General features: G+C 45.0%; 1 protein-coding gene across 1 annotated transcript in view; it reads right to left on the reverse strand.

The window, feature by feature from the left end:
* The window catches only part of si (sucrase-isomaltase), a 191,940-nt gene extending 188,107 nt beyond the window's left edge, over positions 1-3,833 (reverse strand). Inside the window, 3 exon segments of the mRNA XM_033031193.1 lie at positions 550-693; positions 792-891; positions 3,711-3,833. Coding sequence (XP_032887084.1) covers positions 550-673 — 124 coding nt within the window. The 5' untranslated portion in view covers positions 674-693; positions 792-891; positions 3,711-3,833.
* Positions 3,834-25,570: the final 21,737 nt, after the last annotated feature.

The following is a 25,570-nucleotide window of genomic DNA, read 5'->3' on the forward strand; positions in this document are numbered from 1 at the left end:
GGTGTGGGCAAGTTGGACCGAAGGGCCCATTTCCACACTGTATGACTATCACTATGGTGTAAAATGAATGACTTGCAAAATAGGGAATCCAACTGCTAATGTAGATTTTAAAAAGTATCTTTCAATACCATGCATACAGCATAATACAATGTCCTTTAAGTTTGGACATGCCGTCATCATTGTTTAGATCAGTTTAGATATAGCAAGGAAACAGGCCCTTCGGCCCACTGAATCCATGCTGACCATCGGTCACCTGTTCATACTAGTTCTTCGTTACCTCACATTCTCATCAACACACTCGGGTCAATTTACAGAAACCAATTAACCTACAAACCCACTCGTCTTTGGGATGTGGAAGGAAACCGGCGCACCCGGTGGAAACCCACGCGGTCACAGGGAGACTCCACGCGCAAACTCCACAGAGACAGTGCCCGAGGTCAGGATCGAACCCGGATCCCTGGCGGTGTGAGGCAGCAGCTCCACGTGGTTTCATTCTAAACCAATAGCTGATAAAACTAAATGACAAGCTTTTAAAAAAAAACAATTTACCTTGTGGGGGCGGTTTTGGTTGTTGGTTAGTGGCCAAAAGCACGCATAAAACAATGGCCACGGCAAACACCAAGGTGAACAAAACAATGAGTGTAATTTCCAAAGTAGAAAATTTTCTTGCCATTTCGCAGTGCAAGCAATAACCTAATCAGGAAATAAATGAGAACAGATTAAAACATCGGGATATAAGAGGTGAGGAACACACAGACTTATTTTCAACACTTGATACACTTCATTAGCACCTTCTGTTACAATATTGGGATAGGTAGGTCTTTGTACTGCTGTATATTATTCATTCCACTCTTCAAGTTTTTTTTCAACTGGTAATTTCCTTAGATTAATCTAAACACAATTAAAGCACAAAAATAAGCCATGAAATGTCATTTGGTCAATTCAATGATACTTATTGTCAAGTATACAGTGAAATTATTTTTGCGTATAATACACAAAGCACGCAAGGGGTCGCTACGGGTCTTATTCTGCACCGACAAAGTTACAAAATCCGTTCTAAGACTGAAATTCAAAATTGGTCAGTCGGCACAGACTCGGAGCGTCAACCAGTTCCATCTCTTTAAAGACATACGTACAAAAACAGCCTTGGGTGGGTGGCATGTCATTCAGATCAGTGCCTGGTGCACTGACTGTAGTCGCACTGCCTTTATTCTGACGGTCCAGTGTGCTGGTGATGTTAGAGCCAGCATGGTGAAGCCAGACACCAGTCTCTCTGCTGGTGACATGGCCACAGATTATGTGGTCATATCCAGGACAAGGGGTCACAGCTTAAGGATAAGGGGGAAATCCTTTAAAACCGAGATGAGAAGAACTTTTTTCACACAGAGAGTGGTGAATCTCTGGAACTTCCTGCCACAGAGGGTAGTCGAGGCCAGTTCATTGGCTATATTTAAGAGGGAGTTAGATGTGGCCCCTGTGGCTAAGGGGATCAGAGGGTATGGAGAGAAGGCAGGTACGGGATACTGAGTTGGATGATCAGCCATGATCATATTGAATGGCGGTGCAGGCTCGAAGGGCCGAATGGCCTACTCCTGCACCTAATTTCTATGTTTCTATGTTTCTATGTGGAAGGAGCTTAGGCCAATGAGGACACCATGCGACGGCCAAATTGGACGGCCATGATGGTGCAGCCTTACAGCGAATGCATTGCCGGAGACCCAAGTTTGATCCTGACTACGGGTGCTGTCTGTACAGAGTTTGTACGTTCTCCACGTGACCTGCGTGGGTTTTCTCAGAGATCTTCGGTTTCCTCTCACACTCCAAAGACGTACAGGTTTGTAGGTTAATTGGCTTAGTAAATGTAAGCATGGTTCCTTACATCAGGGATCTGTTGATTTCCGTCCATGCTGTGAGACTTAATAAAATATAGCCACGTCTCTAACCGAGTACACCAGTTATCTCCTTAATGCAATAAATCGGTATTTCTACTGATATTGGATTAGTATTGTCACCTGTATCGAGATACAGTGGAAAAACTTTGTTTTGCGTCCTATCCACAAAAATCATGCCACACGCACGGGCATCAATGCATACAAAAGAAAATAAATAGAATGAGGAGTGCAGCAGCTGCAGAGAAAGTGCAGGTAAGAAAAAAGTGCAAAGGCTGCAATGAGGTAGGTTGGAAGACTGGGTATTCATCTCCAACTTAGGGTTAGTTCACGACTTTGATAACAGGGGTCCAAAGGGTGGAAAATGGTGAAATGTTGCAAAATGTCATGTCTCATTCTGGAACAAGCCCAAGAGTCAAGGGTGTATTATTGCCATATGTCCCAGATAGAACAATTAAATTCTTACTTGCAGCAGCACAAATGAATATATAAACATAGTACACTGTAAAGAATATCATAAACGAGAAAAAAAGTTCAGTATGTGTGCACATGCATATATTTACACACACACACATATACATACACATAAAAAACAAATAGTCCAATAATAGTCTCTGCAGTTCAGAGCTTATTGGAGGTTGTAATGCTTAATAGCCTGATGGCTGTAGGGAAGAAGCTGTTCCTGAACCTGGACGTTTCAGTTTTCAGGCTCTTGTACCTTCTTTTTGCTACAGAAATGTTGACAGCCACAGGATGTTTGGTTCCGCGTGAAGATTGCAGTGCGGTTACAGCGGATGGTGCTTTCAATAAGGAAGCACAAACCTTCTTCCACTATGATCCTTAACAAAGTTAATGTCTGAGAATTACTCCTTTCATTCCTCGGTGAACGCACCCTCACACTCTTCCCCTCCCTCCCTCAATAGCTTGTCCGTCTCTCCCTTCTCTCGGTGTGTAGGCAAGAACGGCAGATGCTGGTTTGAATCGAAGATAGACACAAAATGCTGGAGTAACTCAGCGGGACAGGCAGCATCTCTGGAGAGAAGGAATGGGTGACGTTTCAGGTCGAGACCCTCCTTCAGACTGGTTAGGGATAAGGGAAACGAGAGATAGACGGTGATGTGGAGAAATAAAGAACAATGAATGAAAGATATGCAAAAAGAAAACGATGATAAAGGGAACAGGCCATTGTAAGCTGTTTGTAGGGCGAAAAGGAGGCTGGAGCGACATGGGTGGGGGAGCGATAGAGAGAGAGAGGGACTTCAAAGAACTGCCTGTCCCGCTGAGTTACCCCAGCATTTTGTGTCTACCTGCCTTCTCTCCCCTCATTTTCCAAACCATCGTGTATTGCAAGGGGAATGTTTACCAACGCACCCATGTCTGGGAATAACTAGCTTGCAAAGAAACCAATAGGTTGCATATTAGCATTTTATCTCAGATAGATGTACAAAAACATCTGCTGTCGAGCCAAAACACGGCTCGACTGGTAAACTCAATTTTATATTGTCTCTTACATAATGATAGAAAGCAAGTGAATTTCAAAGTCTCCTGCCCGGAGCAACCACATGTACACTACCTGAAAGGGAAAAGTACTTTAAAAGCACAATTATAGTAACTAGCTATACACAAAGTCATAAAACAGAAGATGAAGCCCGAATTATTCAAACATTTTTTCAAAGATGCCTTATCAGACCAATTTAAAAGTGGAATCATTCTCAACAGAGTGTAACAAAATAGACAAACAAATTAGCAGGTGATCTGGCTGGAACCCAAGTGGATCAACATTGATTAAATAACTTTAAAAGGAGAAATTAAAACGCTTACTGTTGCAGAGATGCCCCTCTTGCTCCGACTTTTGTTAGTGACTCGAGGATCCGCTGCTCACGAGATTGGCTTTTTTATTTTGAATCATGAATGACACTTCCTGTTATATAACGCAAATTGCACATAAATTTTAAAAAGTGAAGAAAATTGGACAATAAAATCACAAGATAGCTTATCTCCCACCTATTACCCTCGACTTTCGTGGACTTAAACACTAATAGGAAGTTAAAATGTTACATGCGTTTAATGTGCAACAAGGTTTTTGACCTGCACCTAAAACTGTAGGAGGAGCATCTCTGCACATAAAATGCAGCGACTCAACACTTAAACTATTAATTATTCACTTTTTCTTTCTGTTATTAAATAATTTAGTTTAGAGAAACAGCTCGGAAACAAGCCCTTCGGCCCACCGAGCCCGCACCGACCAGTGACCCCTATTCACACTAGGGACAGTTAACACATACAACAAGCCAATTAACCTACATACCTGTACGTCTTTGGAGTGTGGAAGGAAACCGGAGCATCCGGGGACAACCCACGCAGGTCACGAGGAGAACGTACAAACTCCGTACAGACAGCACCCGTAGTCAGGATCGAACCCGGGTCTCTGGCGCTGCAAGCGCTGTAAGGCAGTAACTCTACCGCTGCGCCACCGTGATCGCCCCAATAAATGCGAGGGAGTTCTAGCAATTGCAGAAATAGCACACCTAGTTTTTTAAGACATGTACTCCAATATCTATTTTAGCTGCACTTCCAAATTGACAAATGCCTTTTCGAGCACTAGGCACTAATTAGAAATTGCTTAAGCACATTTTGGCTTCTACCAAGCATGATCTTCAGCACCTAAAGGCTCTAACCTTTATTCATTGTTATCCAGAACCCAGAGTGATAATTGCTGCAATATTGATTTCATTTGAACTCTGCTATTCTGCATTGCCAGTACACACACTGCAATATACCTGATCATGGAAAGTTAATATTAAATCTGTGTCTCCACTAATAAAAACAGCGCTAACAAAAAGAAAAGGCCATTTAAAACAATGTTATAAATTTGGACACAAAATGCTGGAGTAAATCAGCGGGTCAGGCTGCATGTCTGGAGAAAAGGAATAGGTGACGTTTCGGGTCGAGACCCTTTTTAAAGGAAGAAGGGTCTCGACCCGAAGCATCACCTATTCCTTTTCTCCAGAGATGCTGCCTGTCCCGCTGAGTTACTACAGCATTTTGTGTCTATCTTCCGTCACCTATATATGTTCTCCATAGATGCTGCCTGGCCTGCTGAGTTACTCCAGCACTTTGTGTCCTTCCATATAGTTTGTGAAGATCTCAAGAGTATTACAGTTCTTATCTCACTCGGCACTTGGTTAAAATTTGGTTTCCAATTTTGGTGCTGCCTTGATGAGCCAATTGATAGATGTGATTAGCCAAAGACAAGAGTTTTCCTTTTGTGCCTCTGTGTCAGTTATCACGTTGACTGATTCTGCCACGTTTTCTCATTGTACGCAACTTAAGAATTTGCCTGCAATCTGCAATTCTAATGAAATCTTATTCATCTGAAATACTCCTTCCACATCACTCCCTCTGGAGGTCTCCTGAAATGCCTAAAACAGCATTTTTGTTTATAGTAGGAATGAACTGCAGATGCTGGTTTAAACCAAAGAAAAGACACAAAATGCTGGAGTAACTCAGCGGGTCAGGCAGCATCTCCAGAGAGAAGGAGCGGGTGACGTTTCAGGTCGAGACCCTTCCTTCAGACTCATTCACGGGTAAGGGAAACGAGAGATACAGTCGATGATGTGGAGAGTTATAGAACAAATGAATGGAAGGTGCAAAAAAGGAACAAAGATAAGGGAAACAGGCCATTGTGAGCTGTTTGCTAGGTGAGAACAGAAAGCTGGTGTGACTTGGGTGGGGGAGGGATGGAGAGAGAGGGAATGCCAGGGTTACTTGAAGTTAGAGAACTCAATATTCTTACCCCTGGGTTGCAAGCTGCCCAAGCAAAATATGAGATGCTGTCCCTCCAATTTCCATTCAACCTCACTCTGACAATGGAGGAGGCCCAGGACAGAAAGGTCAGTGTGGGAATGTGGAATTAAAGTGTTTAACAGCCTGGAGTTCAGGTGGGTCCAGGCAGACTGAGCGAAAGTGATTTTATCCCCATCTAAGCTTGTCAAATTGCCCCGATTTATTGCCCGGCCATTAGAATATGGAAGAGTGCAGCACTGGCTTGGGCCCTTCGGCCCACGCTGTTTGTGCTGACCCAGTACGCCAGGTTAAACTGACCTCAGCTGGCTGTACGTGATCAACATTCCTCTATTTCCTGCACTCCCACGTAGCCTCGTATACACCACCATAGTATCTGCCTCCACCACCAGCGCCACCCCCTGGCAGTGCGTTCCAGGGCCCCACCGTGCTGTGTAAAAAAAACTTGCACCGTCCTTCAAAGTGTTGTACCTGCCCCGACATCACTTGAGCAACAAACAATTGCGGATGTTTAAAATTCCCTGTGGATTTTCATGTGCTACCAGAGATGCTATTGTTGGCTATTGTTGGCAGTGTTGACCTATATACAGTGGAAGGTTTTCAAAGTTTCAATTCTGCAAACATGAAATCGGAAAGAATCAGCTGTATATTAATAAAAGAGTAAAAACTACATCAATCATTATTTTTATTACATTACCATCATAAGAAGTCATAAATTTTGGCAGATCATGGAGATTGTGCCTTTGTCTGACGGAAAGGGCCAACGCCACAAAGATGAGGAATTTTAGAGTCATACAGGGTGGAAACAGGCCCTTCGGCCCAACTTGTCCCTGCCAACGAACATGCTCCATCTACACTAGTGCCACCTGCCTGCGTTTGGTCCACATCTCTCTAAACCTATCCGATCTAAGTACCCATCTAAATGTTTTTTACATGTTGTGATAGTACCTGCCGCAACAAGTTGCTCGTTCCATATGCCCATCATCCTTGGTGTAAATAAGATGCTGATAAAATCTCCCTCTCTGTTTAAAACTATGTCCTCTGGTTCTCGATTCCCCAACTCTGGGTAAAAGACTCATTTACCCAAACTATTCCTCTCATGATCTTGCACACCTCTATAAGATGACCACTCATCCTCCTGCCTTCCAAGGAATAAAGTCCAAGCCTGCTGAACCTCTCCCTATAGCTCAGGCCCTCGAGTCCTGGCAACATCTTCATAAATCTTTACTGCACCTTTGCAACATCATTCTCATAACCGGGTTTGATGCTCAGCTGGTGATGGTCAGCAAATAAAGTAACTGGATCAAGCTTGTGTCAGTGCGACGAGTTCATGCCCTCTTGGCCTTGCTCAGACAGAGATACACCAGAACGTCACGCAGTCCCAAGCGCTCTCCCAGAAGATCAACCCTGGACCTCGTGGTAGCGGACATTTATAGGTCCGGGGACCTCGAGGGAACGAACCACATGGGGGTGGTATCTTAATGACCCAATTACAGATATCGATTAACCCTGTACATAACAGACATTTCCATAATTCAATAATACAGCAGCTCAATACATTGGATTCAAATCAGACCTTGCAAGGAAGCCAACTTAGAAACATTTACCCTGATCTGCAGGAAACCCAGACAAGGCTCAATACTTCATCCAATCAACACTCAGCAAAGTTAAACTCTGCAACATTATTTACAAGGTGTATGTCTGGTTTGCAGCCATCCAATCCATTCTATGCATTTTGCACCTAATTGACAGGGTTTGCAGATGTTCTTATTCTTTCCTTGCAAATTGTACCCAAGCTCTAGACACACGGACACCTCTCCACAGCCTGTCCCAGCTCTGCAGAGAGCAATTCCAAATTGACCAAATCTCCCAGCAGCCCTGAAGCTTTTACCCCATTTTGAAGTCCTCTCCAATTTAGCCAGGATTAACAATGTTTGGGATCAAGACCCTTCTTCAGATCCTTTCTTCTCTCTAGAGATGCTGCCTGTCCCGCTGAGTTACTCCATCAGTCTGTGTCAATCTTCGGTGTAAACCGGCATCTGCAGTTCCTTCCAACACAACAGGTTCTGGTTGGTGTTGTCCACTGCTGATACCATGCCTCGGTCTCAAAAATCACCGGTCCCCATTGGAGTCAAAGCTCAATGTGACACAGTGCCCATTTCCCATCAATTTTCCCCTTGCACATTCCAGAGTGTTTGACTGTCCCCCTTCTCCTTCTACCCCGTCAACAATGATGGCTCTTTATTGTCACGTGTACCTAGGTACAGTGAAACATTTTGTTTTTGGATACAAAGTGCACAAAAGAGTCGCCACAAAGTTACAAAGAGTACTCATCCCTTCTTCGTGACGACATACATGGTCCTCCTTAGTTCTCTGCGGTCCCTTAGTTTAGTGTAGAGATACAGGACCTTCGAGTCCGCACCACCGAGTCTGCACTGACCAGCGATCCCCGCGCATTAACACTATCCTACGCACACTGGGGATAATTTACATATCCACCAAGCCAATTAACCTACAAACCTGTACGTCTTTGGAGTGTGGAAGGAAACCGAAGATCTCGGAAGAAACCCACGCAGGTCACGGGGAGAACGGACAAACTCTTTACAGATGGCGCCCGCAGTCAGGATTGAACCCAAGTCTCTGGCGCTGTAACGCAGCAGCGCCATCGTGCCGCCCCTTGTTCTCGTCGGCTCCCCCCCCACGCTGGGTCCCCCTTAGATCTCGGCTCATGTATAGTCTGCTCAGATTTTAATTACAGGCATTAATAAACTGACCCCTGGGTCAGTCAAGTTGGCACTTGCAACTGGTCAAGCACTTGGGCCACCATATTCCACAACTTCCCCAAGAAATGGAATTTAGACTTACTCTGATGGATACAACGTGCACACACATACACGTGCATGTACACATACGTGCACACCCACACACACATGTGCACGTGCACACATCTGCACACACACTCAAAGAGTCAAATTGGTCAGCGTGCCTCGACAATGTCCTGAGCAGCCATCATAGCAGAACGGCTGGTAGATTAAAAATGCTGGAGAAACTCAACGGGCGAGGCAGCATCTAGGGTCTCGACCCAAAACGTCGCCAATTCCTTCTCTCCATAGATGCTGCCTCACCCGCTGAGCTTCTCCAGCATTTTTTGTCTACCTTCGATTTTTCAGCATCTGCAGTTCTTTCACAAACATAGAAGGACGGCTGCTCCATTGCCTCATTCACACGCAAGCCTTGCCTCGCTGCCTTTTCCAGATCCACCTTTCTTGAAGTAGACGGAGTTTGCCTGCAGTACGTGCAGCAAAAACTGTAATCAATAACCTGAGCTCAAAGCAGGCTGATCAAAAAGATATTTAAAGAATGACTGGAGGCTGTCACAAAAAACATTAAAGCTTTAAAAAGCAGAACGAGGGCAGCTGCATTGGTTTGATTTTTAAACTTTGCATTGGAATATTTATTTTGTGCTGGATTGTGCAATGTGACCAGGCAGATGCCGGAATGGACAGCATCAATGCGACGGTGATGCATTGATGGTCAGCTTGTATCGCAGGTATTGCTGTCATACAGTGATACAGTGTGGAAATAGGCCCTTCGGCCCAACTTGCCCACATGCTATACTAGTCCCACCTGTCTGCATTTGGTCCATACCCCCTCCAAACCTGCCCTATCTATGTAACTGTTTCTTAAACGTTGGGATAATCCCAGCCTCAACTATCTCCTCTGGTAGCTTGTTCCATACACCCACCACACCTTGTATGAAAACGTTACTCCTCAGATTTCAATTAAGTCAGGGCAGGCAGCATTTCAGGTCAGGAATAGACACAAAACACTGAAGTAACTCAGCAGGTCAGGCAGCATCTCTGAGAAAAGGAATAGGTGACATTTCGGGGTGAGACGCATCTCCAGCTGATGAAAGTCTCGATCTGAAACGTCACCACAGATGCTGCCTAACCCGCTGAGTTACTCCGGCATTTGGTCTATCTTTGGGGTTAAACAGAATCTGCAGTTCCTTCTTACACATTTCGGGTTGGGACCCTTCTTCCCGACTAAAACAAGGCTGAAGAAGGGTTCGGGCTCAAATTGTTGCCTGTTCATTCCCTCCGCAGATGTTGCCCGACCCGCTGAGTTACTCCAGCACTTTGTGTTTATAGCCATATAGCAGATGCTTCTTCATGATGGCAAGACACCTGTACAAAATGGTGAACTAAGACCCCATTCCTGTGCACAATGCATGGCTCCTTCAAAGTGCACAGGGTATCATCATACATGGTTTGTACTGCATTGTCCGATCATCTAATTTGTATTGACACCTCTTCACCATGGTAGACATTAAACTTTGTCTATGCAACTGGCCCATTGTAACGTTGAGAGTAATAGTGTGCACTCTGCATCTGCCTCTTTGCTCCATCTACAGCACTCGTTTGACTTGATTGTATCCCTTGAAGGATATTCCTCAGACTATATTTGATCGCACTTTACAGGCTTTATCTTGCACTAAACAATACGCCCTTACCAAGTATCTGTACACCGTGAATGGCTCGGGAGCAATCATGTATAGTCTTTCCGCTGACTGGTTAGCACGCAACAATAACTTTTCACTGTACACGTGACATTATACTAAAACTGAAACTGAACCCGTAAGTTCATAAATTCTAAAGGACAGAATTAGGCCATTCAGCCCATGAAGTCTACTCCGCCATTCATTCATTTGTGATTGAGGCAGTGCAGCGTAGGTTCACGAGATTGATCCCTGGGATGGCGGGATTGTCATATGAGGAAAGATTGAAAAGACTAGGCTTGTATTCACTGGAGTTTAGGAGGATGAGGGGATATCTTATAGAGACACATAAAATTATAAAAGGACTGGACAAGCTAGATGCAGGAAAGATGTTCCCAATGTAGGGCCAGTCCAGAACCAGGGGCCACAGTCTTAGAATAAAGGGGAGGTCATTTAAGACTGAGGTGAGAAAAAAACTTTTTCCCCCAGAGAGTTGTGAATTTGTGGAATTCCCTGCCACAGAGGGCAGTGGAGGCCAAGTCACTGGATGGATTTAAGAGAGAGTTAGATAGAGCTCTAGGGGCTAGTGGAGTCAAGGGATATGGGGAGAAGGCAGGCACGTGTTTTTGATAGGGGACGATCAGCCATGATCACAATGAATGGCAGTGCTGGTTCGAAGGGCCTGCACCTATTTTCTATGTTTCTATATTTCATGGCTGATCTATCTTTCCCCCTCAACCCCATTCTCCTGCCTTCTCCGCATAACTCCTGACATGTGTAGCACTATCTAGTTTGATTGGAGGGCATGCAAAACAAAGCTTTTCACTGTACCTCAGTGGACATGACAAGAATACATTTCCAGCAGTGTTGCTGCTGAACGTGAAGATTTCATCCTCAAATTGATTTATTTATTTTACTCAATGTATACAACATCACGGGAACAACCAACAAGGCCCGGGAGCCGTTGCAGAGGGAGGAGCGACCTTCGTGTGGTGAATTTAAAAACCCATCGCGGGGCTGGTCTCAACAGAGGCCCGGGAGCCGTTACAGGGGGAGGAGCGACCTTCGTGTGGTGAGTTAAAAAAACCATCGCGGGGCTTGTCTCAACAGAGGCCCGGGAGCCGTTACAGAGGGAGGAACCAAAATCTGCCACGTTCCATTCGCAGATCACACTTCAAATTAAGGGGGCTGGTGGAAGCCTCTGATTGGTCGAATGGACTAGAGGAAGCAGCCGTTACAGGACTAGAGGAAGCAGATGATTGGCTTGTATCCCGGGTAAGGCTTTATTGTATTCGGATAAGGGGGAGAATGAGGCCCAGGGCGGTTTACTGTTCTGGATGTCACATGTGGGAGGTCATGGAGTCTGAGTGCCCTCCAGACGTCCACATCTGCGCCAGGTGCGTCGAGATGGGGCTCCTAAGGGACCGTGTTAGGAACCTGGAACAGCAACTCGATGACCTCTGTCTGCTCAGGGAGAGCGAGGAGGTCATAGATAGGAGTTACAGGGAGGTGGTCACTCCAAGACCACGGGAGACAGAAAACTGGGTCAGAGTTAGGAAGGGCAACGGGCAGAGGCAGGGACTGGTGAGTACCCCGGTGGTTGTACACCTTGAAAATAAGTACTCATGTTTAAGTAAGGGTGGGGGAGACAGCCTACCTGGGGGCAGCGACAACGGCCGGGCCTCTGGCATAAAGACCGGTCCTGTTGCTCAGAAGGGTAAGGAAAAGAAGAGGAGGGCAATTGTAATAGGGGACTATATAGTCAGGGGGTCGGATAGGCGATTCGGTGGACGCAGACAAGAGACCCGGATGGTAGTTTGCCTCCCTGGTGCCAGGGTCAGGGATGTGTCTGAACGGGTCCAAGAAATCCTGAAATGGGAGGGAGAGGAGCCTGAAGTTGTGGTACATATAGGTACCAACGACATAGGTAAAAAAAGAGAAGAGGTCCTGCAAGAAGAATTTAGGGAGTTAGGTAGAGAGTTAAGGAGAAGGACTGCAAAGGTAACAATCTCAGGATTACTGCCTGTGCCACGCGACAGTGAGAGTAGGAATGGAGCGAGGTGGAGGATAAATGAGTGGATGAGAGACTGGTGCAGTGGGTATGGATTCAAGTTTCTGGATCATTGGGACCTCTTTTGGGGAAGGTGCGACCTGTACAGAAAGGACGGGTTGCACTTGAACTCGAGGGGGACCAATATCCTGGCGGGGAGATTTGCAAAGGCTACTGGGGATACTTTAAACTAGTATGGTTGGGGGGAGGGACTCAAATTGGGAAAGCTAGCAGTCAGTATGTGAGGCAGGAGGCAGAGAATGGTAGCACTCTGACCCAAAATGTAGGGGAGAGAGAAGAAAAAGACAATAAACAGAGAATAAGAGAGGGTGGGTTTCTTAAATGTGTATATTTTAATGCTAGAAGCATTGTAAGAAAGGTGGATGAACTCAGAGCCTGGATTGACACCTGGAAGTATGATGTTGTGGCGATCAGTGAAACATGGTTGCAGGAGGGCTGTGATTGGAAACTAAATATTCCAGGATTTCGTTGCTTCAGGTGTGATAGAATTGGAGGGGCAAGAGGTGGAGGTGTTGCATTGCTTATCAGGGAAGATATTACAGCAGTGCTTTGGCAGGATAGATTAGAGGGCTCGTCTAGGGAGGCTATTTGGGTGGAACTGAGAAATGGGAAAGGGGTAGCAACACTTATAGGGGTGTATTATAGACCGCCAAATAGGGAGCGAGAATTGGAAGAGCAAATATGTAAGGAGATTACAGATATTAGTAGTAAGCACAAGGTAGTGATTGTGGGAGATTTCAATTTTCCACACATAGACTGGGAAACACATTCTGTAAATGGGCTGGATGGGTTGGAGTTTGTATAATGTGTGCAGGATAGTTTTTTGCAGCAATGCATAGAAGTACCTACTAGAGAAGGGGCGGAGCTGGACCTCCTGTTAGGAAATGAGACGGGTCAGGTGGCAGAGGTATGCGTTGGGGAACAGTTCGGGACCAGTGATCACAATACCATTAGTTTCAATATAATTGGCACTCTGGAACACCTTGCCGCTGCACATCAGACAGGCCCCCTCACTGCCCATCTTCAAATCCTCCCTAAAAACACATTTTTATTCTTTGGCTTTCGACACTGGCTGAGGCATTGCTCCTGTTTTTAGTGCTTTTAATGTCTTTTAATTTTTAGTGTGTTTTTTATAGTCCTTCGTTTTACAGTTTTTAATGGTTTTTAATTGTTTGTAATAGCTTTTTGTTCATGAGTTCTCATGTACAGCACTTTGTGGCAACTGCAGTTGTTTAAAGTGCTTTATAAATAAAGTTATTATTATTATTATTATTATTATAATTATGGAGAGGGTCAGAACTGGACCGAGGGTTGAGATTTTTGATTGGAGAAAGGCTAACTTTGAGGAGATGCGAAAGGATTTAAAAGGAGTAAATTGGGACTTTTTGTTTTATGGGAAAGATGTGGAAGAGAAATGGAATACATTTAAAGGTGAAATTTTAAGAGTACAGAATCTTTATGTCCCTGTTCGGTTGAAAGGAAATAGTAAAAATCGGAAAGAGCCATGGTTTTCAAGGGAAATTGGACACGGTTCGGAAAAAGTGGGAGATCTACAATAATTATAGGCAGCATGGAGTAAATGAGGTGCTTGAGGAGTATAAAGAATGTAAAAAGAATCTTAAGAAAGAAATTAGAAAAGCTAAAAGAAGATATGAGGTTGCTTTGGCAAGTAAGGTGAAAGTAAACCCAAAGGGTTGCCACAGCTATATTAATAGCAAAAGGATAACGAGGGATAAAATTGGTCCATTAGAGAGTCAGAGTGGACAGCTATCTGCAGAGCCAAAAGAGATGGGGGAGATATTGAACAATTTCTTTTCTTCGGTATTCACCAAGGAGAAGGATATTGAATTATGTGAGGTAAGGGAAACAAGTAGAGTAGCTATGGAAACTATGAGATTCAAAGAAGAGGAAGTACTGACACTTTTGAGAAATATAAAAGTGGATAAGTCTCCAGGTCCGGACAGGATATTCCCTAGGACATTGAGGGAAGTTAGTGTAGAAATAGCAGGGGCTATGACAGAAATATTTCAAATGTCATTAGAAATGGGAATAGTGCCGGAGGATTGGCGTACTGCGCATGTTGTTCCATTGTTTAAAAAGGGTTCTAAGAGTAAACCTAGCAATTATAGACCTGTTAGTTTGACGTCAGTGGTGGGCAAATTAATGGAAAGGATACTTAGAGATAATATATATAAGCATCTGGATAAACAGGGTCTGATTAGGAACAGTCAACATGGATTTGTGCCTGGAAGGTCATGTTTGACTAATCTTCTTGAATATTTTGAAGAGGTTACTCGGGAAATTGATGAGGGTAAAGCAGTGGATGTTGTGTATATGGACTTCAGTAAGGCCTTTGACAAGGTTCCTCATGGAAGGTTGGTTAAGAAGGTTCAATGGTTGGGTATTAATGGTGGAGTAGCAAGATGGATTCAACAGTGGCTGAATGGGAGATGCCAGAGAGTAATGGTGGATGGTTGTTTGTCAGGTTGGAGGCCAGTGACTAGTGGGGTGCCACAGGGATCTGTGTTGGGTCCACTGTTGTTTGTCATGTACATCAATGATCTGGATGATGGTGTGGTAAATTGGATTAGTAAGTATGCAGATGATACTAAGATAGGTGGGGTTGTGGATAATGAAGTAGATTTTCAAAGTCTACAGAGAGATTTATGCCAGTTGGAAGAGTGGACTGAAAGATGGCAGATGGAGTTTAATGCTGATAAGTGTGAGGTGCTACATCTTGGCAGGACAAATCAAAATAGGACGTACATGGTAAATGGTAGGGAATTGAAGAAAGCAGGTGAACAGAGAGATCTGGGAATAACTGTGCACAGTTCCCTGAAAGTGGAATCTCATGTAGATAGGGTGGTAAAGAAAGCTTTTGGTGTGCTGGCCTTTATAAATCAGAGCATTGAGTATAGAAGTTGGGATGTAATGTTAAAATTGTACAAGGCATTGGTGAGGCCTTCTGGAGTATGGGGTACAATTTTGGTCGCCTAATTATAGGAAGGATGTCAACAAAATAGAGAGAGTACAGAGGAGATTTACTAGAATGTTGCCTGGGTTTCAGCAACTAAGTTACAGAGAAAGGTTGAACAAGTTAGGGCTTTATTCTTTGGAGTGCAGAAGGTTAAGGGGGGACTTGATAGAGGTCTTTAAAATGATGAGAGGGATAGACAGAGTTGACGTGGATAAGCTTTTCCCACTGAGAGTAGGGAAGATTCAAACAAGGGGACATGACTTGAGAATTAAGGGACAGAAGTTTAGGGGTAACATGAGGGGGAACTTCTTTACTCAGAGAGTGGTGGCTGTGTGGAATGAGCTTCCAGTGAAGGTGGTGGAGGCAGGTTCTTTTTTATCATTTAAAAATAAATTGGATAGTTATATGGACGGGAAAGGAATGGAGGGTTATGGTCTGAGTGCAGGTATATGGGACTAGGGGAGAATACGTGTTCGGCACGGACTAGAAGGGTCGAGATGGCCTGTTTCCGTGCTGTAATTGTTATATGGTTATATGGTTAATATAAGGTTTTTCCCAAAGTTGCAGCATGATGCAAACCGGTTTCAATAACTTTGCACCAACTTCGAGAGAGTGCTGGTGAGTGTTACATCAACACAGGTACAAAGTTAAAAAATACTGACGAGTCCAAAAATAGAGAAACGTTACCTGCAACAAAAGTACAACACTTCAAAATCAGCCTAGTTGAATAATTGGGCCAAAGTTGGCCAGGTTGTCAAACTACCCGATACGTCACTTATTCCGTCACTCCAGAGATGCAGCCTGCCCCGCTGAGTTACTCCAGCTTTTTGTATCTATCTACAGTTTAAACCAGCATCTGCAGTTCCTTCCTTCTGCAGTCCTTATTTATCAACCTTGTGTTAATATCTTTTGTCAAACTGGTATGAGCACACACGAGCTGGATACTTTCTTAATATAGTGGGGCTGGAAGACTCATGTGAGCATCCACTTTAACAGGGACTTGCATGAGCCATGTTTTGAGCAGGGGTTTGGGACTTATTCAGGCAAATTTCCTTCAGACATGCCGAGTAGGTTTCACGGCCAATGGGGAAAGAAAAACAACAGAATCGCCAATGAAAGCGAGGAGGGCCGCCGAGAACAAGGGGGAGGGGGCGGAGGGGGGGCGAGAACAAAGGATGGGGAACAATATGAACAAAGGGGGGGACCACCGAGAACAAGAGGAGGCCTCGTTCACCACCACGAGAAGATAAGACTATCCGATTAACTCTTTGTAACGTTGCCAGAGCCATGGCGACTCCCTGTGTACTGCCGAGGTGAGGTCTGTTGATGGTTGCTCAAGATGAGGCGTTTAGTTCAGAGATAAAGCGTGGAAACAGGCCCATCGGCCCAACAAGTCTGCATTGACGTACACTAGTGTTATGTTACCTCAGTTTCACATCCTACACACTCGGGGCAATTTTACCAAAGACAACTAACCTACACATTTTTTTTGCATGCGGGAGGAAACCAGAGCACCCAGAGAAATAGCACACGGTAACTGGAAGAACGTGCAAACTCCACACACAGACACAGAGGCAGACAGCCCCTAATAGTCAGGATCGAACCTGGGCCCTCGGCGCTGTGAGGCAGCAACTCTATTGTTGTGCCACATTGGGTCAAAGACACATATTTCTCTTGAGGCACAAAGGTTTGGAGAGAAAAGTTCCAGGTCTGCAGAGTTTAGGGAATATTTTTGTTTAAGAAAGAACTGCAGATGCTGGAAAAAAAAAATCGAAGGTAGACAAAAAATGCTGGAGCAACTCAGCGGGTGAGGCAGCATCTATGGAGAGAAACGTCGCCAATTCCTTCTCTCCATAGATGCTGCCTCACCTGCTGAGTTTAGGGAATAGCCAGCTTAAGGCACGCTGTCAATGGCAAGGCTCAGGGTAACATTTAAAGATGGTGGGGGCTTGCCAGTGGTGGAGGTGGAGGCTGATTCAACTGCAACAGTTTAACAGGCTGTTAGATAGGCAAGTGGTTCTGCACGCTCCATCCAAAACCTCAAGAAATTGGAACGAATTGTGGACGCAGCCCAGACCATCACACAAACCAACCCCCCTTCCGTTGACTCCATTTATACCTCGCGTTGCCTCGGCAAGGACAGCAGCATCATCAAGGACCAGTCGCTCCCTGACCACTCCCTCTTCTCCCCTCTCCTATCAGGCAAAAGGTACAGAAGTGTGAAAAAGCACACCCCCAGATTCAGGGACAGTTTCTTCCCAGCTGTTATCAGGCAACTGAATTATCCGCACATTAACACTATCCTACACACACTTGGGACAATTTTACATTGATAACAAGCCAATTAACCTACAAACCTGCAGGTCTTTGGAGTGTGGGAGGAAACCGAAGATCTTGGAGAAAGCCCACGCGATCATGGGGAGATACAAGCTCCGTACAGACAGCGGCCATAGTCAGGAGTCGAAACCGCATCTCTGGCGCTGAAAGACAGCAACTCTACCGCTGCACCACCGAGCCGCCCCTCATTCTGTTCCTATAACTTAAGAAATATATATATATTTTTTTTTAAAGTGTTCACTTCCATCTTCATTACAAATTTGCACTATCATAAGGAAAAGGCAGCAATGACACTGCCTGATTTGGGGCTAGGTGGATGGGTTATGCTGGCAGATTGTGTTCCCACAGTAATCAGCATCAAAAGGGGAGTACATAGTCAGTGCCTTGTTCAGGACATTGCCATAAAATTTCAACGGAACAAAAGCCGCAAGATTAGATGATGACAGTACGGTCATTGCCAACACATAAACAATGCCTAATTAAAAGAGGGTGAAGCAGTCTACATTATTAAACCAAAGAAGCCTTCTATTTGCTCCATTTATCATCTCATTATAGACGTGTAACACTGCACAGCAGCAGAATACAGCCACTGCTCACAACAGAATAAGCATTAACCGAAAAGAAGAAATCCATTACAATTTTTTTTAATGAAGACACCACCGCCTAATTAGCCAGATGTTTTGCATCGGTTGTCGAACAGAAGTGAAGTGTTTTCAGATCAACACAGGTACAATTTGCACTTTTCAAAAACAAAGATCCATAAACTCAGCAACTGCTCTACATTGCCTGAACCTGCGCAGAGCAGAGAACACAGCCATGGCAGGCTCATCACGCCTTCCCATCCAGTCCATCTTCACAGTGTGTTGCATCAGGAAGGCTGGGGGTATCGCCAGGTATTCCTGCCACCCTGGCCATTCGCTTTTCGCTCTTCTGCCTTTAGGGTGGTGTTCAGACTCAAGAACGCGTCTTCCACACTGCTGTAACATTTCTAAGCCAGTCACCTCCTTTACAACCACTTTGTGGACATGCCACCACATACCCTCATTACAATAAGCAGCTATTGTAGATCAATATATATCTGTATTATGTGTAGGAAGGAACTGCAGATGCTGGTTCAAACCGAAGATAGACACAAAAAGCTGGAGTAACTCAGCAGGACAGCCAGCTTCTCTGGAGAGAAGGAATGAGTGATGTTTCAGGTCGAGACTGAAGAAGGGTCTCGACCCAAAACGTCACCCATTCCTTCTCTGCCTGTCTTATGTCTGTATTGTGTCAGCTTGCGCTGCAATCTTGCACCATGTTGCTGCTGTGCACTCCTCACTATTTATTATTACTGTTTGTTTAATGTTTATGAGCTTCATGTGAACGAAGAATTACATTGAGCCACATGCCAATAAACTAATCCAAAATAAGTTAATAAATGGATTAAAAACTTTGGACTAGATTTTAACAGCAAGAGATGCAATGATAGGTGGTGATTCTGGAATTAAATGGAAAACCTACAAGTCCAAGGTTCATTAACATTTAGGTAACTAATCAATTGCTCTTCCCCCACCTTCTTCCCCCTTTCCCCTCCCCTCCTTTTTCTCTATCCCTCCCCTGGACTTGTATCTATTTCTCCCCCCCCCCCCCCCCCCTTCCGCCTACACCTTCTACCCTCTTCAGTCCTTGTCTTATACCCTCAATCTTTTCATCTCTGGTCTTTGCCCAAACATTTACCTTGACCTTCAAGGACCCAAGCAGTCGTTCCAGGTGCGACAAAGGTTCACCAGTATCTCCTCCAACCTCATCTACTGCATCCGCTGCTCTAGATGTCAGCTGATTTACATCGGGGAGACTAAGCGGAGGTTGGGCGATCGTTTCGCCGAACACCTCCGCTCAGTCCGCAATAACCTACCTGAACTCCCGATGGCTCAGCACTTCAACTCCCCCTCCCATTCCCAATCCGACCTCTCTGTCCTGGGTCTCCTCCATTGCCAGAGTGAGCAGCACCGGAAATTGGAGGAACAGCACCTCATATTCCGCCTCGGTTGCTTGCGTCCGGATGGCATGAACGTTGAATTCTCCCAGTTTTGCTAGCCCTTGCTGTCTCCTCCCCTTCCTTAACCCTCGAGCTGTCTCCTCCCATCCCCCCACCCTCGGGCTCCTCCTCCTCCCTTTTTCCTTCCTTCTCCCCCCCCTCCCCCCATCAGTCTGAAGAAGGGTTTCGGACCGAAACGTCGCCTATTTCCTTCGCTCCATAGATGCTGCTGCACCCGCTGAGTTTCTCCAGCATTTTTGTGTACCTTCGATCTTCCAGCATCTGCAGTTCCTTCTTGAACAACATGGATTTATGCCTGGAAGGTCATGTTTGACTAATCTTCTTGAATCTTTTGAAGAGGTTACTAGGGAAATTGACGAGGGTAAAGCAGTGGATGTTGTCTATATGGACTTTAGCAAGGCCTTTGACAAGGTTCCTCATGGAAGGTTGGTTCAGAAGGTTCAACTGTTGGGTATAAATGCAGGAGTAGCAAGATGGATTCAACAGTGGCTGAATGGGAGACACCAGAGGGTAATGGTGGATGGCTGTTTGTCGGGTTGGAGGCAGGTGACTAGTGGGGTGCCTCAGGGATCTGTGTTGGGTCCTTGGTTGTTTGTCATGTACATCAATGATCTGGATGAAGGTGTGGTAAATTAGATTAGTAAGTATGCAGATGATACCAAGATAGGGGGTGTTGTGGATAATGAAGAGGATTTCCAAAGTCTACAGAGTGATTTAGGCAATTTGGAAGAATGGGCTGAAAGATGGCAGATGGAGTTTAATGCTGATAAATGTGAGGTGCTACACCTTGGCAGGACAAATCAAAATAGGACGTACATGGTAAATGGTAGGGAATTGAAGAATGCAGTTGAACAGAGGGATCTGGGAATAACCTGTGCATAGTTCCTTGAAGGTGGAATCTCATATAGATAGGGTGGTAAAGAAAGCTTTTGGTATGCTAGCCTTTATAAATCAGAGCATTGAGTATAGAAGCTGGGATGTAATGTTAAAATTGTACAAGGCATTGGTGAGACCAAATCTGGAGTATGGTGTACAATTTTGATCGCCCAATTATAGGAAGGATGTCAACAAAATAGAGAGAGTACAGAGGAGATTTACTAGAATGTTGCCTGGGTTTCAACAACTAAGTTACAGAGAAAGGTTGAATAAGTTAGGTCTTTATTCTCTGGAGCGCAGATGGTTAAGGGGGGACTTGATAGAGTTCTTTAAAATGATGAGAGGGATAGACAGAGTTGATGTGGACAAGCTTTTCCCTTTGAGAATAGGGAAGATTCAAACAAGGGGACATGACTTCAGAATTAAGGGACAGAAGTTTAGGGGTAACATGAGGGGGAACTTCTTTACTCAGAGAGTGGTGGCTGTGTGGAATGAGCTTCCAGTGGAAGTGGTGGAGGTAGGTTCGTTGGTATCATTTAAAATAAATTGGATAGGCATATGGATGAGAAGGGAATGGAGGGTTATGGTATGAGTGCAGGCAGGTGGGACTAAGGGAAAATAATTGTTCGGCACGGACTTGTAGGGCCGAGATGGCCTGTTTCCGTGCTGTAATTGTTATATGGTTATATATGGTTATAGAGGGTGGTGGCAGAAAGTGTTTACACAGACGGGAGACCTGTTACAAATGGAGTAGAGCAGGGATCAGTTAGCTCCACTGAAGAAGGGTCTCGACCCGAAACATCACCCATTAAGAGTCTGAAGAGGGTCTCGACCCGAAATGTCACCCATTTCTTCACTCCAGGGATGCTGCCTGTCCTGCTGAGTTACTCCAGCATTTTGTGCCTACCTAGCTCCACTGTTATGTGTTAGGGGCAGGGGACTGGTGGAGTAACTCAGCGGGTCAGGCAGCATCTCTGGAGAACGTGGATAGGCGACGGTTCGGGTCGGACCACTTATTCAGACCACTGTTTCTGCAGATTGTACACACAACCACCAGAGTTCTTGTTGCTTACTGCAGTCTTCTCTATTCCTCGTCTACTGCACAAACCTTGCTAACATAAAGGATCAAAACCCAAAGCGCAAACCAAATCTGTCAACTTTCCTGTGTTTGTGGAAACCAGCCTGCCAGCCAGCGAATTAAGACCCACGTGTTTGTTGTGTGTGACAAACCTTTCACAAACCCAGGCGGTGCCAGAACTGGGGGACTGGTTACGCCGCCAATTCCCTCGACTGCAGCCACACCTTCTCACTCACAAGTGGAAAAATCAGGAAGAGCGAGAGCTGGAGTGAATGTCCCGGGGTAGAGGCAGCACAGCTGGGAATGAAACAAGTTACAAGTTGAAATTGACAACGTGACTTTACTGGTAGAGTCTGTTCCAGCCCAGTGCCATTGAATATGAAACGTAACTGGACGGATACTCCATGTAGAGACCCCCCAAATGTTTAACCCGAGTCAAACTCTCCTTGTATCTCTACCACGTTTAAAGCAACTAGCCGTGGAGACTAGGTTTTTGGTCGTTGGTGTTAAACGCATGCATGCAACAACAAAAAATACTTGCATTCGTCCAAATCACAGCTCAAGATGGGGGTGAAATCGCTCGTATTTTTTTTAATCGCCCCAGAATCAATATTAAAACTGAACCTGGACACAAAATGACTACTCCTTCCTCCCATGCACATTAAAACTGAAGCTGTTGGATTTTACATACAGTACACACACACACATACATCTCAGGGCGGCCTTGAGAGTCTAAAATTAAACCTGCTTACTTCAGCAAACTACTACATACCAGTCTTCAAGGCAAGCTGACACGCTCCTCTATTCCCGCTGCTGCTGCTGTTATCTCGCGAAATAAAGATTGCTGGCCGGGAATAAATTGAAATGATTGAGGAAAGCCGATAGCTTCTTCGCAGCCGAAATGCAAACTGACGATGGAACCGAATGCAGAAACAAAAACGTTTTAAGTAACGTGCTTCTGATAAAGCACAAATGTTTTATCAAGTTCACTAAGTGAAAGATTTTTCAATTACATGTCTTGTGTCCAAATGTAAAGTTACAGAGGAGGGCACTAACAACAGCTGGGGAAATCAGTCAAAATAAGGCACTCTAACTCCACCCATCTCTGCCAAACACCCCCCTCCCCTTTCACCAGTATCCACTTATCACTTGCCAGGCTTTGACCCCCCCATCACTTTTCCAGCATTCTCCCCCCCCCCCCCCCCCCCCCCCCCCCCCCCCCCCTCCCCGTTACAATCAGTCTGAAGAAGGGTCCCTAAAGGACTTCCTTTAGGAAGGAGTGAGGAGGAATTTCTCTAGTCAGAGGGTAGTGAAACTGTGGGATTCATTGCCACAGATGGCCGTGGAGGCCGTCAATAGGTATTTTTACATTGGAGATTGATAGGTTCTTGATTAGTACTGGTGTCGGGGTTACGGGGAGAAGGCAGGAGAATGGGGTTAAGAGGGAAAGATAGATCAGCCATGGTTAAATGGCAGAGTAAACTTGATGGCCCAACTGGCCTAAATCTATTCCTATACCTTATGACCTCCACAGACCGGCTAAGTTCATTCTGCACTCTGTGGTTTGTTCAAGATTGCAGTATCTATGGTCTCCAAAAAGGGGGCAGATCATTTGGATGTAAAGCTGAAGATCTTCCTGAAGAGTCTAAAAGCACCGCGGGCGGCACAGTGGCGCAGCGGTGGAGTTGCTGCCTTACAGCACCGGAGACTCCGGTTCGATCCTGACTACGGGTGCTGCCTGTACGCAGTTTGTACGTTCTCCCCGTGACCTGCGCGGGATTTCTCCAGGAGCTCCGGTTTCCTCCCACCCTCTAAAGACATACAGCTTGCAGATGACTTGGCTTGGTCAAATTGTAAAACTTGTCCCTGGTGTGTGAGATAGTGTTAGTGTGCAGGGATCGCTGGTCAGCGTGGACTTGATGGGCCGAAGGGCCTGTTTCCTCGCTGTATCTCTAAACTAAATGAAACATAATTGGAGACACAAGGAACAGCAGATGCTGGGATCTTAAGTAAAGCACAAAGTGCTGGAGTCACCCTGCGGGTCAGGCTGCATTTGGGGAGGATGTGGACAGGCGATGTTTTGGGTTGGGAGTTGGGACCCTTTAAAAGACATAGCTAGGTTTTGTTTAAGTGAATGCATGGGACAAATTGCTCAATCCATGGTCTGTTATTTTAAATAACAGGTCGTCTACAGGAGGCAGGGCACCTCCTGGGGTGGGGAACGAGGGCTGGAGACGGCCGGGAGTGAAGAGGGATTTCGGATCGTGGGACGAACAAAATGGAGGTGACAGCTACAACGTGCCTTTGCGGACGGCTGCAGCAAGGACTGCAAACTGGCGCATCTTGCATATGGACTCAGTGGGCTGGTCTGTGCGAACTGCACGATTCGAGGTGATTGTGTTTATGTATGGAGACAGCATTGCTGAGTTGTTTGCAGAAAATGTACTTCACTGTAGCTGGTACATGTGACAATAAAGAAACCTTTGAACCACTTGCCTCACGGCATCGATGCTCTGAACAATTTATTAACTGCTGGTAAAAAGGAGCTAACGTGACCACCACAAGATAGGGGCGCTGGACATCTTCAGGCTTTTCAGAGAATAAAAATGAGCTACATGGATCAAAAGTATATTCGGCGAGACAAAACGTGCTATTTTTGTACTCATCCTGCACAATAATTACTGTAGATTCAGGATAATTACAGCAGGTAGTTTCATAGACTATTAACAACATTCGTTTCCTACTTTAGAGCTTAGTTTAGAGATACAGCGTGGAAACAGTACCTTTTGGACCATCTTTGGACGTTTTGGGTCAGGGTCCTCCATCAGACTGAACATGTTTAAATCTCATTGTAAATGGAGTAACTAACTGAATTAGAAAGATATGTTCAGTCCTCACTTATGATAAAACGTTTGATGAAGTTAATAGATGAGCTGAGACCAAATCAGGCTTTCAAATTGAGGAGGATGTTAATATTAAATAATAAGAGCAATTATTGTATCTGATGGTGTTACTCTATTAGTTCTAGTAGTAAACGCTAAGATTTTATTCTATAGATAACAGAGACTGAATAGAAATTCTTTTAAATCATTTAGAATCATAGTCATAGATACTCTCATCTCATGAAAGAATGGGTCGACTGGGCTTGTATTCACTGGAATTCAAAAGGATGAGAGGGAATCTTATAGAAACATATAAAATTCTCAAGGGATTGAACACGCTAGATGGAGGAAAATGTTCCCCATGTTGGGGGAGTCCAGAACCAGGGGTCACAGTTTAAGAATAAGGGTTAGGCCATTTAGGTCTGAGATGAGGAAAACAATTTTCACGCAGAGATTTGTGAATCTGTGGAATTCTCTGTCACAGAAGGCAGTGGAGGCCGATCCACTGGATGTTTTTCAAGAGAGAGTTAGAATTAGTTCTTAGGGCTAACAGAATCAAGGGATATGGGGAAAAAGCAGGAACGTGGTACTGACTTTAGATGATCAGCCATGATCATTTTGAATGGCGGTGCTGATTCAAAGGGCCGAATGGCCTACTCCTGCACCTATTTTCTATGTTTCTATGTAATCTAGTGAGTCTGAAAGAGAAAGTTAGTCTCTAGTTGAATTAATGATACGGCGTGGGAACGGGTCCTTCAGCCCATTGAGTTCACACCAACCCCATTCACACCAAGGTGCGGCAGGGTGGCGCAGCGGTACAGTTGCTGCCTTACAGCACCAGAGATCCAGGTTCAATCCTGACTACGGGTGCTGTCCACATGGAGTTTGTACGTTCTTCCTGTAACCTCGTGGGTTTTGTCCGGGTGCTCTGGTTTCCTCCCACACTCCAACGACGTGCAGGTTTGGAGGTTAATTGACTTCTGTAAATTGTTCCTAGTGTGTAGGATGGAACTAAAGTACGGATGATCCTTGACTTAACTAAAACTTTAGCTAACCTAAACTTGTTTCGTGTTTTCCCACTTTCTAATTAATCATATTCCTCCAGCTCTTTAATCAT

Source organism: Amblyraja radiata, chromosome 13 (assembly GCF_010909765.2).
Source record: "Amblyraja radiata isolate CabotCenter1 chromosome 13, sAmbRad1.1.pri, whole genome shotgun sequence".
NCBI lineage: Eukaryota > Metazoa > Chordata > Chondrichthyes > Rajiformes > Rajidae > Amblyraja > Amblyraja radiata.